The sequence below is a fragment of the Psilocybe cubensis genome, chromosome 8 (genome assembly GCF_017499595.1).
Source record: "Psilocybe cubensis strain MGC-MH-2018 chromosome 8, whole genome shotgun sequence".
In the NCBI taxonomy this organism is placed as follows: Eukaryota; Fungi; Basidiomycota; class Agaricomycetes; order Agaricales; family Agrocybaceae; genus Psilocybe; species Psilocybe cubensis.
This window is the reverse complement of record NC_063006.1, coordinates 134210-148897: the sequence shown is the minus strand read 5'-3', so window position 1 is coordinate 148897 and position 14688 is coordinate 134210. Positions and strand designations below refer to the sequence as shown.

General features: G+C 47.2%; 6 protein-coding genes across 6 annotated transcripts; 1 reads left to right on the top strand and 5 right to left on the bottom strand.

Annotated features, from left to right (window-relative positions):
* Positions 1-357: 357 nt before the first annotated feature.
* JR316_0008602 (uncharacterized protein) lies at positions 358-2149 on the bottom strand (the record flags this gene model as incomplete). The annotated part of the gene is made up of 7 exons (XM_047894315.1): positions 358-703; positions 764-808; positions 869-1135; positions 1192-1246; positions 1301-1405; positions 1466-1590; positions 1647-2149. 7 exons carry the CDS (start codon positions 2147-2149, stop codon positions 358-360), a joined length of 1446 nt encoding a protein of 481 aa, XP_047745774.1.
* Positions 2150-3074: 925 nt separating this feature from the next.
* JR316_0008601 (uncharacterized protein) lies at positions 3075-4072 on the bottom strand (the record flags this gene model as incomplete). The annotated part of the gene is made up of 6 exons (XM_047894314.1): positions 3075-3183; positions 3244-3367; positions 3422-3471; positions 3532-3798; positions 3855-3909; positions 3964-4072. 6 exons carry the CDS (start codon positions 4070-4072, stop codon positions 3075-3077), a joined length of 714 nt encoding a protein of 237 aa, XP_047745773.1.
* Positions 4073-4795: 723 nt separating this feature from the next.
* On the bottom strand, positions 4796-5961 carry JR316_0008600 (uncharacterized protein; the record flags this gene model as incomplete). The annotated part of the gene is made up of 3 exons (XM_047894313.1): positions 4796-5546; positions 5607-5782; positions 5842-5961. 3 exons carry the CDS (start codon positions 5959-5961, stop codon positions 4796-4798), a joined length of 1047 nt encoding a protein of 348 aa, XP_047745772.1.
* A 720-nt stretch (positions 5962-6681) lies between these two features.
* On the bottom strand, positions 6682-7788 carry JR316_0008599 (uncharacterized protein; the record flags this gene model as incomplete). The annotated part of the gene is made up of 1 exon (XM_047894312.1): positions 6682-7788. The coding sequence occupies one exon, from the start codon at positions 7786-7788 to the stop codon at positions 6682-6684; it is 1107 nt and encodes a 368-aa protein (XP_047745771.1).
* A 469-nt stretch (positions 7789-8257) lies between these two features.
* JR316_0008598 (4-O-methyl-glucuronoyl methylesterase) lies at positions 8258-9454 on the bottom strand (the record flags this gene model as incomplete). Its single annotated transcript, XM_047894311.1, has 1 exon — positions 8258-9454. The coding sequence occupies one exon, from the start codon at positions 9452-9454 to the stop codon at positions 8258-8260; it is 1197 nt and encodes a 398-aa protein (XP_047745770.1).
* A 2678-nt stretch (positions 9455-12132) lies between these two features.
* Positions 12133-12920, top strand: JR316_0008597 (uncharacterized protein; the record flags this gene model as incomplete). The annotated part of the gene is made up of 3 exons (XM_047894310.1): positions 12133-12198; positions 12302-12355; positions 12417-12920. 3 exons carry the CDS (start codon positions 12133-12135, stop codon positions 12918-12920), a joined length of 624 nt encoding a protein of 207 aa, XP_047745769.1.
* Between the last annotated feature and the right edge of the window lie 1768 nt (positions 12921-14688).

Below are 14688 nucleotides of genomic sequence, written 5' to 3'. Positions count from 1 at the left end.
CAGAATCAAGAAGATAATCAATGAAAAAAGTCACGAAGAATAAGTAATGGGTAATTTTTGCAGCGAACATCGCTGCCGAAACTCACCGTGAGAAATCAACGCGGCTCATCGATGAGTGGGAGTGATAAAAAGTGCGAGATCGAAAAAAATGGCATTCCACCGCCGTCGACGATGTGCCCTACCGACTACTGACTATCGTACGCGATGGTGTCCTCCGATACCACATCACTGAGTGGCCTTCGACTTCCGGCGTCCCCTGGAACCTTTTCTTTGTGGTGCATCGGGGCGACCAGTCCTTTGAAAATCACGGCATATGAGTCATTATCTTATCTGGGCGATGCGGAATCAAGAAAGCACTTACACTATTGTCATATTTTCCATGTTGACGGACATTTGATGGTGAGCAAACGCCTTGCTAGCCGCCTTTGTCTCTGCGGCGACGAATGGGATGAACCCACCTTGCTTGGCCTCCGACGTCGCCAACGGCGTTAAGTCGTGTGCGTACGACTTCATCATTGCTGGAGCCCTCGGGTTCAGGTTTCTGCGCTTCCCCCTGGCTCCCTGCACCCCTGTGCTTCGGTCTCCTGGTACGGAGTCCAGGGACTCCTTCACCTTGGACTTTTTGGGCTTATGGGAGCCTCCAGCAGACTCAATCTCCGAGTCCGACTCCTCGTGTTGTCTCTTTCGAGATCCACTTTCCCCACTGGAACAAACATTTTTCCTCGTGAGCTCGCAGCTTCGAAGTCATTGCTGTTGATCATACCTTCCAATTGTTTGGCTGGGCCCTATCTCTCTCCGCCCGCCGTATCTGCATATGATAACGCAATGTCAATGTCTACTTCATAGAGAGGAGGAAAAAATGGCATACCCTCCATCATTCTTTTGGGCTTTGTCGACGTATTGTCGCTCTACAGGCTCGTTTGTGAGCCTGGAGCGGTGTTCTTCGTGTCCATCCCTGATGGATGTAGATGTGCAATTCTCTTTCTCCTCTCTTAATAAGGAGAAAGATGTTGTTGGATAATGGGTGTTTGGACCCTCACCCAACTCGACCCATGACCAAGCATTGTCGGAAAATATTACTTGGTGCTGGGCTGCATCAGCGCGACCCCCTATGTGGGGAGATAGGGAAGACGACCTAAAAGTAAAGGTCCTTTCAGCGAAATCTGTTGCGAATGTGCTGGTAAGACTGACATTTCATTGCCATCGACATTCTCGACGGGCGCCGTATGCTGGTCAACCATTAGGTCTGCGAATGATGAGAGTAGCAATTATCATTAGGCTTATAGTTGAACAAACATACTCTTCCCGTTATCCCGATGACTCAAAGTACCGTCGAAGGCATCGGGTACTGTTGGGTGGGTAAGAAAACCCGCCCTTTCTGAATCCAGGTGAAGCGCGGATGGTGCTGTATGTATACAAATTAATGAGTAATTATATTTAAAAAACAAATCACCACAAGACGCACCCGCCATATCGTGCTCCGGCCATACACTCCGGTCAATCGATGGCTGGAACGGCTCGTCGAATTGACCTTGATGCCAATTAGAGAGACCTGGCTGTCCCATTGACGGTATTGAAGGTGATGCTGATCTAAATGAGAAAATTGTTGTCAATCGGGATATCACATATGGGATTTGAGGACTGACGGTTCATGCCTACTGCCTAAAGAAGTCGTATCCCGACAATTCATTAGCACCGGAAAGGAGCTCATGTGTACAGGTACCACCGCTGGGGTGGATAGTCCCTCATATTGCTTGCTGTTATATGCCAAAGAAGTGGCATATACAGTATGACGGTGGTGTGAATCCTCGATTTCACCAGGGATTGGCTGGTGATTATCCTGATGTCTCGAGCTCTCGCCATTCTTGGATAGAGCTTGTACGTCGATCTTATCAATGGGAGCCCCTCTTTCATCTTTTATTTCATGGTAGGCGGGTAGGCCAGGAAAAAGTCGCGATATACTGCGCAACACATCCGCACAGAATTGAAAAGTCGGGTCAGGAAGAGATGCATTGATGGCCTCGACGGGATTACTGTCTCCGGCTGCATACGAGGCGCCACTCAATGCAACAAGGTCGCGGTTGTCATCGCATGGGTTATGTGGCACGTAGTCTTGCAGGTCAGACAAATTGAAGTTGGAATATGGCATAATTAGGACGTTGAGTGGTTGACGAATGGTGGAAGAGGGGAGGAATAATCTGTCGAAAGGGAACAATGGTACTCAAATATGTGTGTAGAAAGTCCCAGGCTCCAGCTCTTAATCCGGTGAACTGGGCTATGGCTTACGCTTACAACGTGTAAGTATTACGAAGATTTGATGATCGATTCCCATGCCAGAGTCTTCTTTACCGGTGCACAGGACGTATATGCAAGACTGCGCTCTGAGTTTACACTGACCTTGAACAAGGCGCATGATAAGGGTCTGAAGTCTCGTTCACTCAACCTCAAGCGAACAACGATGTGATTTTGTTTAATTGATTAACTCGCACCGTTATCTTTTAACTACTGAAAATCGGTCTACAGGGTGTTTTCAAGAACTGGGCACTGACTCGAATCTTCGTCGTCGGCAAAAGTATAAATTTGTCACGCTGTCAAAAGGCCTGAGAATATCTTCGACATCTGATAACGACACCCAATGCTGTGTGGTTACGTTGTTGTGTGCACATCCGTGGGGAATCAGAGAGATCTTATCAGTTTGCGCATGTAAGCAGTAACCTGGGAGTAATGGCTGGAAGACAATATTTTTTTTCACTGTTGATTCCTGGGACATTGTTCGTCGCAGTAGTCAAAAGGTCAGAAAGGACAAATGTCAATAATTGTGGCAATAAAGTGGCAATAAATGACCATTTTAAAGGAAAGTGTTGCTTTCTGAATGCCACAAAGATCCGAGAAATGGAATCATGAAGAGGATTACAGGAAAAAATCCACGTATAATTAAGACAAGCAACTTTGCTTTTAATAAGAACATTGATGCGCCGGAATTTACCGTGAGAAATTAATGCCGCCCATCGATGAGCGAGACTGATAAGATAAAAAAATGGGCTTTCACTACCGTCGACGACGTACCCTACTGCCTACAGACTATCGTAGACGATTGGTTCCACCGATACCCCGTCACTGAGCTGCCTTTGAATTTTTGCATCCCATAGACCCTTTCTTTTGGATACTTCGGGGCTCCCAATCCTTTAATAACTACAGCACGTAAGTTGCAATCTTATCTGGACGATGCGGAATGCCCAGTACCTCTGTTGTCCGAGACCACACGCGGAATCTGGGGACTCTGTCGTCCTGGGCTTCTTGTATCGGCGATAGCCTTCTGAGTCCAACTCATCGCGTCGTCTCTTCGATTCGAGGCGCGCTTTCACCCCTAGAACGAACATTTTCCTCGTGAGCTCGCAGCCTTGAAGTCATTGCTGCTGACCATACCTTCCAATTGTTTGGCTGGGCCCTATCTCTCTCCGCCCGCCGTATCTGCATATGATAACGCAATGTCAATGTCTACTTCATAGAGTGGAGGAAAAAACGGCATACCCTCCATCATTCCTTTGGGCTTCGTTGACGTCTTGTCGCTCTACAAGCTCGTTTGTGAGCCTGGAGCGGAGTTCTTCGCGTCCATCGTTGATAGATTCACTTGTACACCTTTTTTTCTCCTCTCTTTCTGTGGACAAAGATGTTGATGGATGATGGGTGTTGGAATCCTCACCCAACTCGAACCATGGCCGAGCATTGTCGGAAAATAAGCCCTGATGTTGGGCTGCATCAGCGCAACCCTCTATGTGGGGAGATAGGAAAGATGACCTGAAAATCATGGTCTTTTAAGCGAAATAAGTTGTGAATGTACTGGTAAGACTGACAACTTATTGCCATCCGCGTTTTCGACGGGCGCCGTATGCTGGTCAAGCATTAGGTCTGGGAATGACAAGATTGGTAATGGTTATTAGGTTAATAGTTGAACAAACTTACTTGTCCCGTTATCCAGAAGATAGGAAGTACCGTCGACGGCATCGGGTGCTGTGTTGCGGGCAGTAACTCCCATGCTTTCTGAATCAGACAAATTGAAGAAATATGGCATGATTTGGACCTTGAGCGGTTGACGGGTAATGGAAGAGGGGAGGAATAATCTGTCGAAAGGGAACAATGGCACTCTAATGTGTGTATGGAAAATCCCAGGCTCCATCTCTTAATCCGAACAACTGGGCTCTGATTTGTCTAACAACGTGTTGATATGACCAACATCTGATAATCGACTCACATGCATAATTGTTCTTTAACCGGAGCAGGACACCACAGCGCGCACTTACCACTGTGATCTGAGTATACATCCTTGAACAATGCACGTTTCAGTCTTGAAGTCGCCCCCAGTCAACCTCATTTCCAGCAATGAAGTGACCTCGTTTGATCACACATATCAGACCTATATCCCAAATGATTGTAGATCGTAGTGAGCTCACTAAAGGGTGTTTTAAAGGACTGGGTGTTGACTCGAATCTTCATCATCGGCAAAAGTACGGATTTGTTACAGTGTCAAAAAGCCTGATAATATCTTAGACAACAGATAACAAGATCCAACTCTGTGTGGTTACGTTTTTGTGTGCACATCCGTGGGTAATCAGAGAAATCTTATCAGCTTGCGTATATAAGCTCGGCCTGCCCTGTCATCCCCCATTTCACCATGTCGCGACGCGACATCCCAATATATCACCAGAGCTCCAAGCTATTATTCGCGCATTTTAATTTTTACAATATCACTGCCACAGCCCTTCAGGTACAAATGGTTGAATAAGGTATACATATGCTAGTATATACCTTTCTTCAAGTAGAACCTTTCCATAGCATTTGCCTGAACTTTCCAGAATGCTTTACCGTATTCCAACAACCACTCCAGGTGATGGTCCCTGAGATCGTTCATCGATATAATAAAGTCTAAATCCTCTGGAACCATGGCTCTCCCCACGTTATCCTCCCCTCCAAATGTCAACGCGGACCATAATAAGCCTAGTTTTTCAACATAATTCTGTAAATTTCCACCCGACTTTCCTTCGCCAACGCCTTTCGCAACAGCGTAGAACTGACCGCGGTTGGCATGCATGCAAAGTGGCTTCCATCCTACCAGCTCGTTTGATAAGATGCGGAGGAGGAAGATGATCCGTGCAGCAATATGGCGATGCGGTAGAGGAAGTTTAACGACGAGCGTACCACCTTGTCTGACTGACTTTAACCCTATTATCACCTGGGAGATCAGAAGCCTGTCACGATCCCACGGGACGGAGGTCGTCTGGGTGCGTAGTTGGTGTCCGTCCAACAGTACAAGATCGAAAACTGGTACCGACATGTACATCGGCAGACGATGGAGCTCAACTGTGTCGTTGCAGTGTGGACCAAGCTCGAAGTAGGTGAGGTTGGCTGAGAGCAAGTGGAACCGCGTGAGGTAGTCACTTTCCAGTAAAAACTCATGTCCGCCCTCTTCTACAGGTAGGGATACACCTGTACCAATGGCGTTGGGATTGTTCTCTAAAATGTACGAGGAGAATCCACCAGGAGAGCACCTGGGTAAAGGATCAGTTAGTCCATGTATTCCTGCTAAAATGCGATCGAAACATAGATACCCCAAGTCGAGGAAGACCAAATCCTGGGTAAAGGAAACGACATCAACATTACTATCTATCTCTCGAAACAGAATTTTCATTCTCTTAAACCAGATGAGGTTGAGCTTGGGCGAGCAGGTATCAGAAGTGTGGCGCTGTTTGCGAAAATGAAGTTCTGTAGTGGTATCATTCCATCCCTGCGGATGTACCATAAGTTCTCGTTGATGGGTGAATGAGTAGCTGCGGGAGGACTTACCTTGTCTTGCAGGATAATCAAGCGTTCAAGATCTGTAGCGCCGTGTTCTACCAATAATCGAACAAGTTCCCTTTCGCATTCTTGTTCGTGAGGACGGGAGCGGGGGGAACCAGTATCCATTGAGAGCAAATAGATCGTGGGGTGCTTTTGGATGATGAAAAACCTGTATCTCACATTAAATAACACAGACAGCTTTCGCTTTCATCAGTGTGGGCTCAATAGTCGTATCGATTTTTTCGCTCACAATGAGTAATCGGATGTTAATATAGAAGGTGAGAAGTTTAACTTAATACATGTCTGGTGTGTCAATGGAAGAAGAATTGTAAAGGGATATATATGCTGTAGCGAAAACGGTATTTAAATCACCATTACAAGTTTCCGTGGAGTAGGCGCCCATTTACTCTTGAGCTTCCATCCAGTGCTTCTATCTTGTCAATGACAGCGTGGACTGGTCATATGAAGGTCCGTTACGTTCAAATTACCTATCGTAGTCTAATTATTGATCGATATTTCCTTCAGCTGAACTAGATACTGAAATGAGTGATATTCGTTCACAAGAGCACATTGATCAAGATGGCATCGCGAAAATCACGTAAACGTTCCTGTTGCTTTTGACGCCATGACGCTGCTCAACGGCCACCCAGAGTTTAAGAGCTTCTCGGGCCGATGGCATTGGAGATGAAGAACCATTTGGACTGACGGCTATGAAATCGCAAACTTACTTATCGGCGGTTAACCCACCTAAAACCTAACTTAACCTAACCTGTAACAATATAAGAATATATAGACAATATAACGAGCGTGTAGTAACATCATTCTAAGCATTATTTGCGGCCAGATTTAATACGGATGGAAGGACCGGGTGCTCTTCCGGGGAGACCCACGGAAGGATTGGGTACGGTGTTTGAACCAGCAAGGTTCTAGAAGCAGACGGTGATGATACGGGACGGCTGGCACAGTAATTCCGTGATCAAACAGTTTCATCTTTATCTTTTCGTGCCACTCCTCCATAGAGTCAGCGTTTTCTTTGGAGAACTCCATGCGCGACCATGGGTCTGCGTAGTTGTTGCTTCCGCGAATCCAACGAACGTGCAATTGCACATTATGATCTAAGCATGTTTTCCCAATCCTGCCCACAACAGAATCGAGCTCCTCCAAAAAGACGGCTCGTCGATCAACCCACCTGTTTTGGCTTGAGAGGGAGGTGACTACATCTTGGTTATCTGAAAGAATGACAAAACAAGGGGGATCGGGAGGGTATCTCCGGGATTGGATGGATTCGTACTGATGAAGAGTCAGCAGAGTTTCAAGTGTGATCTCCACTGCGATCAACTCTCCCCATGAGGCATATACTGACCCGTCCAATATGCGCGGAATTATGTAGTTCTTTCCTGTCTTCCAGGACCAGGCCAGCCCCAGAGCCTGCTGGTGGCCGCCTGGCGCTGGCATGAAGAATCCGATGCCTTTGTTGCATGCATCAGTGTATGCGACAGTGGGCAAGACAAGTGCGACACCGTTCTCTGGATCGCGCCAGAACTCCTGGAGAAAGTACTCAGCGGGGGTCATATTGTTTGATTTGTTCATATTTCCAAGCATCCGACGAATAGCGACAAGAGCAGCTGCACGTTCATCTTTCCAGTACTGAATCCAGCTTTGTGGTTGGCCATACGGAAGATTTTCAAGGCGTGTATGAGCGGTGGACATCAAGTTCATCATTTTTCCTACTTCTTCACGACATTCTTCAATGTTCAGGGATGCCTCAGAGAACACAGCAGTATTATTTGGATATTGGGACCTTCGAGATGGCGTTGAGAGGAGAAGATCAACCTGCGATGGAAGCCTGCTAGATGAAGGATTGCCTCTGTAGTCGACGCTGTTGCCGTAAAAGGCAGCGGGACGCTTTGTCGGAGAGTTTGGGCTATCCCAGTGTGGACTTTTAGGTCTCATCTGCGATGAGCAGTGCCTTCGAGTTGGCGTACCAAATCTATTCATGATAGAAACAAGTAACAATATGGGTTAGCCCGCAGAGTAAGATAAAATAATTTTTGAGGAGGGACGGAGTGATTGGGAATAAAATGCCCCGTTGAAGAGCTATATTATATAGTGAGTTTAGTAATGGCACTCAGTTTGTTTACACTGACGCATGCGGTGTTGGCACTGTTGATGGGTAGTGCCTTGATTACCATTTTCAAAAGAGAACATATTAGAAGCTTCGAAAAATGATAAAAATTTCTGAGGCCATGACACAGGCCCACTTAGGGATCTAATGGTCAATACAATATGATTATGTCGGGCCTCATGTCAAGCATTGGAGCAACCTACATACGAACCAAATGCGTTCAGATTTTTTTCTTGAAGAAAGTAAATCAAACATGCACGACTCTGCTACACAAGCCTAGTTACAAATGCGTACGCGTCAATGAAGTTTGGGAACATTCCAATTGATGTAGGTGGATGGAACAAAGCCAACATTGTTCGGCCCATCAGTGTCGAAAACAGTGGTATTCACATTCTGGCCCTTGAGGAATCGGCTGATGAATGCGGAAACGTCGGGTGCTTCGTCTGCGGGAAGTGCACAGTGGTCGTGGTTACCCTCCTGAGTGATTCCCATTGAGCTAGGGATCCCGAGTGCTTCGTAGATGAGGTGTCCAGTTGTCTGGCATCCCCACACCGACTCGGGACCGAGCCAGTCGATGCCGGTGTTGTCGATCACTAGCAGCCCGCGGGGAGCGACGAGGCCAGCGAGCATGTGGTGGTCAAATGGGAGGACCGTGACCTCATTCACGAATGGATTGAAGTTAGGAGAGAACCAAACGTTCTCCTGGACAATCTCGGATGCAGTCTGCGTGGTGATGTTCTGTTTGTTGAGCATGTCGTCGGAGATGCGCCAGCACCCTGCGCCGCCAGACCCAGACTCCTGAACCAGCGTGAGCGCGATTCGCTCCTCGAAGGCACCAGCGACGTACGCGCCTTTGCCGTTACGACTGCATCCAGTAACTCCAAGCCGTTTCACGTCAATGTTGTGGCCCGGTGTGGTCTCCAACACGTCGATGATGCGTCCGATACCCCACGTCCACGCGATGAGGGCACCCGCAGAGTGGTTTGAGCCGTAAAGGGTGAAGAATTTGCCTACTCCTCGGCTGCTCTGATCGTTCTGGAGAGCGATATCGTTATTGTTGAAGTTGATGAGAGCAACGTCTGATGGAATGGGGACGCTAGCTCCACCGACGGCGATGACAGCGGGGAAAGGACCTTTACCCGCCAGTGTCAGGTTCTTGGGTGGGGTGATGGGGACAGTGAAGGAAATGGATTTCCCGGCCTCGGTTGCGTTGACGGTGAGGACACCGTTGGAGAAAGATCCAGAAACTTGTTCTGGCCTAGGTGGGAGAGTACCAAGTTCGAAACGCTGGAATAGTTGGCCAATCTCCTCGCGGCGGCAGGCCCACTGTTCAGGTGTTACGACGGGTGTACCATCGAGAAACGCGAAGGGATTTGGGAGGGCGGGGTTTGTCGTGAAATCGATGTTTTCAGGGAGAGTGGTACATGCGCCTGGAGCGGGAAGCGCAAGAGTAGGCACTGCTAGAAGCAAAAATGGTACGAGGTATTGAAACATTGAGACTTGGTGATTCGAGACATTGTGCAATGCTTTTATTTGCTGAACAATGCATCTATTGGATTGTCATAGGAGATCCCTTGAGCGGCCCGTAGACGTGTCCTTCGATGGTGTATCGTACGTGTTGAACAGTGGAGATGTATTGATCACATGGACGTGTGCGAGCCGCAGATCGGATTGAAGGTGAGATAACTTTAGGACGGTGAGTGATATATAGAGAGAACTATATCTTGAGAATAGAAGTACATGCCAGTAGCACGGGGCGTCAGATGTCTACCCTGGACTCCATGGAATGAGTTAAGATTGACAACCGAGGCTTTGAAGGTTTTGAAGCATCGGAGAAGAGCAACCAACAACCTGCTACTTTATATGGGACGGGCCGGTTGGTATTCAGAGACTGGTGGCAGTCGACGTCAAGTGGTGTCCGGAGCATCAGGAATGCCCTGTGCAACATACATTCGACTTCGTATATGTTGCGACAGTGATGATGTTTGAAGGGTTGAACCTATGACATCGTCCAATTGGCGAATTGCGAAGCACACATAGCCATATAGCGTCAAGTTAAACTGCACAAAAGTACACTTGTTCTGGTATGGTTGATCGAGTACTTGACCACTTGATATCGATCAACTCCGTCCACGCTCAGATAGATACAGCTGAAGGTATGAACCTAGACGTCGTTATTCGCTCAACATTGAAATAAAACGAAATTTATGTTGTTACTCACGTCATAAAACCCGAATTATCGATTTAGACTGAACGTATTTGAGGAACACGGAAAAACAAACGGCAGAATGACCAATGATAGAGGGGGGGTAGTCGTTTCGTTATACGCCAGCGCACAACCATGTTCGTAACGGCAGAAGCAGTCCAAACGAGGATTCAGCCACGATATTTCCATTAGAAACATCTCGTCTCATTGTGTTCTTATAAAAGGGGAGGAACACAGACAGAGTCAACTTATAAAGTCAGGATTGGATTGTGAATAGGAAGAAACCACGAAGCGGAACGAAACGTCAAGACAGCGGGGTTTAAATTAACGGGATTACCTAATGTTGTGGCTGTGCCGGCGAGGGAGATAAGATAAGATAATGTGGTCACTTTCAATTCGAGTCAACTCTTTCCAACTTGCACAACAACTTCGGGATATATCTCATCAGAACAGCATGGTCACATTTAAATTCTCAGAATTCAGGTTTATTTTGTTTGAAAGGGTTTTGAGGTCACTGTTCAAGCAAATTCAAAGCAATTCAAGAAAAAATATTGAGCATTGTTTTCATTCAACCATTCCAAACGAGTGCCATGATGAGAATTGCGACATGTACAGAAACTCAAGATGGAAAAGAGTGTGCATCTGTTTAAGAATTTAAGCATTGAACACTCAACTGATCTTTAGACCATAATTTAACTATAGGGAAATATTTTATACAGTTGTAGTCTAAAGATAACATGAGCACCTTTCACTTCTGCTGGAGCGCTGCCAGAGTAAAGTACCCCGAAGATACTAGATCCGCATCAGGGTACTTCATTGTGTGACTAACTTCCGATTATGATCAATGTCGTATAGGATACACTAGGTAATTTACCATTAACTGCAGTCTACTACTTCGTTTGGATATATCACCTATGCGGCATACACACAGTGACTCGGCTTACTGTCAACGTGTTCATGTTTTCTCAAGAATTGTGCTGGTTCTCTGGCACTAGACCATAAATTGACGAAGAAATTTGAACATACGCATAGCGTGTCACTCTGTATTTCACTAATTCCGTTATCGCCGACTACTCGATGTCATGAAATTTTCAGTTTATACAGTTTATTTCAGTAGATGGCGGTAGAAGAGTAGTGGGAGGGTCAAGAGAGGTTCTGACGCGACTCACTTTGTAATTCTTCGACTAGCCGGTCAAGCACGCTGCGGGGACCTGAACGCGATGGCTATACGGGGTATAGCCTTCCGATCTCACTAAAGCAATAGACTTTAGAGTGGTACATTTACAAAGACTATAGGTCCCTACTCATGGATACTGCACAGGATCCCCCACGCGCCGCTGATCATCTGTGATTTGCAGAAAACTGAGATGCAGTCAATTCGACTAAGTGAAACAGGCATCCGGACCCTCATTGCCTCGATGTAGACCTGTTCCCCGCATTTTCCCACATCATGCCTTTTTGGCCGGTGTTTTTCCACCCGATGGACTTGTGCTGAACCACGGGGCTCGGAACGCGGATATCGTTAATTCTTTATGGCATGCTGCATACTTTCGGCTCGGCTGAGTCCTACCCTCAGGCTCAATCGCCGTCTCCTTCTTGCTCCTACCATGCTGCCAGAGATGACGCATTCATTAGGTAGCGAGTGGTAAAGCGAAGCACGGTATCTTCGCTTTAGAGCTCAGAATGAGCTTGGAGCGGGTCATGTTTACCATAGACGGGACGACAACAGAGCCACTGGGTGACAGTTCGTATGAGGGCATCTTAAGGTTCGCTGATTGATCGGAAAGCATGCTCCAGATGGGGTAGCGCATCTTGCCTAAGCCGACGGTGCATATGGTTCCTCAGATACTAGGCACGCCGAGTTGCGGTCAGTGCACCCTGAAGACAATTCTATTGACGAAGGAGCAAAGGCATGTATATAAATAACATGTGCCGAAGTTGAGCTTTTTCCCCCAGTTCCACTATCATGCATTTTACCAGCCTCACTGTATTCGCTGCTCTCACGCTCCTTACAACTACTTTAGCATCTCCTGTGCGTATACCTTTCTTTTGAAATCCCTCTTAACACCCGTCTCTCCGTTTTCGACGCCATCCTCGCTCAACGACTGGTTCTAATTTGCCGTTTGCCGATCTAGATCAGCGTAGACCACGACGCTCGCCACGTCGTTAGTGTGGAGAGGGATGTTGCGGTGCGTAGCTAGCTCACCTTCATTTGCGCCTCACATGCTGAGCTTCCACATCATCCATCAGTCCGTGTATAGCATCGAGCACACCGTACAGCGCGACGTTGAGGACTCAGGTCTAACTGCGGAAGCTACACCACCAGACCGCGACTGGAAGCGCGACAACGTTGCAGGACCCCCTAACCAGGACTGGAAGCATGCAGGCCCTCCTAATAGTGATTGGAGGCGCGCAGGACCCCCAAACTCCGATTGGAGGCGTGATGCTGCAGGCCCACCAAACCAATCGTGGAAGCGAGGCCAACCAAACCAGGACTGGAGGCGAGAAGCTGTCGCTGATGCTGCTCCCCTCGGCGACAAGGATTGGCGGCGAGATGCGTCTCCTGCCCCCGCTCCTGGAGATCGTGATTGGAGGCGAGATGCGTCTCCAGTACCCACCCCCGGAGACCGTGACTGGAGGCGGAAGGATCCTATCTACCCTTGGAGAAGGGCCGACACTCCACCGAATCGACCATGGAAAAGGGAAGCCAGTGCTAACGCTGGTCCAGATGTAGCACCTGGTAACTCGGCATGAAGGAGTGACTGGGTGAAGCGGAGGCCTGGGCATTCTGGGCATGAGCTCAACGACAGTGCAGGAGGTTTCTCCCAAGCAAAGATTACCTATAATATATCAAACGTTCATCTCTCAGCTTTTCTTCATCTCGCGCTCTGAAACCTTTTTTCAGGTTATAGGGTTGCGTGATAGGAATCTGAAGTTTTTTTGGCTCAATGTTTCGGTGTCGGTGATATAATATTGTATACTTGGTTTTTTCTCTGATGGGTGTTGAAGACCGCTTCGCCCGTTGTATCTGCTTCAGTTTGTTGGGATTTGTTAGATAGTAGTTATTTTATCCGTATTCTTATGTTTACCGTACCGCTTTTTGGAATTTAAACGTTCTTTTAGTTCAATTTGTTCGATGAGAAATCTTGTTCTGGGCGATGACACATCATCATACTGAAATTAAGGCCAAGTATAGTATCACAGCTTCAAAGATTGAACACCTTTTCTGTAGTGATGATTAAGCCTAAACGGTGTTAGGCATCACAAACGTATTATGTCGCGTTTATTTTAACTGGTCGTTCTTGTACAGTACTCAGTTAGGAGGACCTTCCCTAACACCACGCGTGAACTGAAGCTTTGCAAAACATCATCCAACGATGTTTTACAACTGTATCGCACCAGAACGTTAGCGTTTTGAAATAACATGCAAGACCGGGAATGCAGAGTTCATATCAATTTATTTGCGGCAGGAGTCGGTCTATGTTTCCTGTATTCTCGGAGCAGTATCCTGTCAATTAAACGTAACAAACTATATGACAATATGGCGGACAGAACACAAACCTCTTGCAAAGCCCTCACTGGTGCCCGTAAGGAGGGATAAGTTCATTGAGTATGTATCAAGCACCGCCTCTTACAGGTTATATCCCTATTTTGATGCTGCGTTGGTAAGTAGATATCTGTAAACACATATGTTTCTTGAGGAGTGAGAAACAGTAAAGTGAGCAAAGATTGCGTAAGTAACGTATGACTTCATCCTCAAGGCTGCCACATGGTCCGTTGTGCTTAGAGTTACAGGGACGTTAGTGTTACAGGGACGTAGGTCACCCTGAGCTCAGAGTACCGCCTCGCGCGCGCGCTGGCACGGGCAACCAAGTCAATGCCTAGTGTTATATATCGTGATCTGCTACTATCTTGTCTTCGGCGCTGGCAATGATATTGCAAGATTGCGCGTGCGACGTGCATGCTCCTTGGCAGCGAGTCGGAAATGTACCGAGTGTGCATTTCGGAGTATGTCATGACATTTGGGTCTAACGTGCTCATTCAATTCTTATGGTGGAAATACGAGCGAGGAATGCATATGACCAAACGTTTGTCGCGACAGAACGTTACCTAGCAAGCAAAAATGAGTAAAGTGATACCCAAGTTGTGGATTTTCAATTCGTTCGTGTGAACGTCATGGGCTCCGTCATGGCCAACACGCCGGCCACGGCCGCTGAGCACGGCCACGCTACTGCATTTTTTTTCCCATGTTGAGGGCAAGCAGTGGAAAACACCGACGCGTAATTGGTTCCGATGCTTGAAATATCGCTTCTCCTATCTCCGGGACAATTGTTTGCAATGAGCGTGGTCTTCGAGTTATATAAAAGTAATTGAGCAATCATCGCCCCTTTCAGGCTAGCTTTGGACTAGCTCCCGAAGCTCATTTGGATCTCAGCCAATACATATTGTACATAACGTACTCCTTAAATATTTGAATGGTTAATATCGTTTAGGCTGGAGCCTATTGGCAGGTACCTGGATG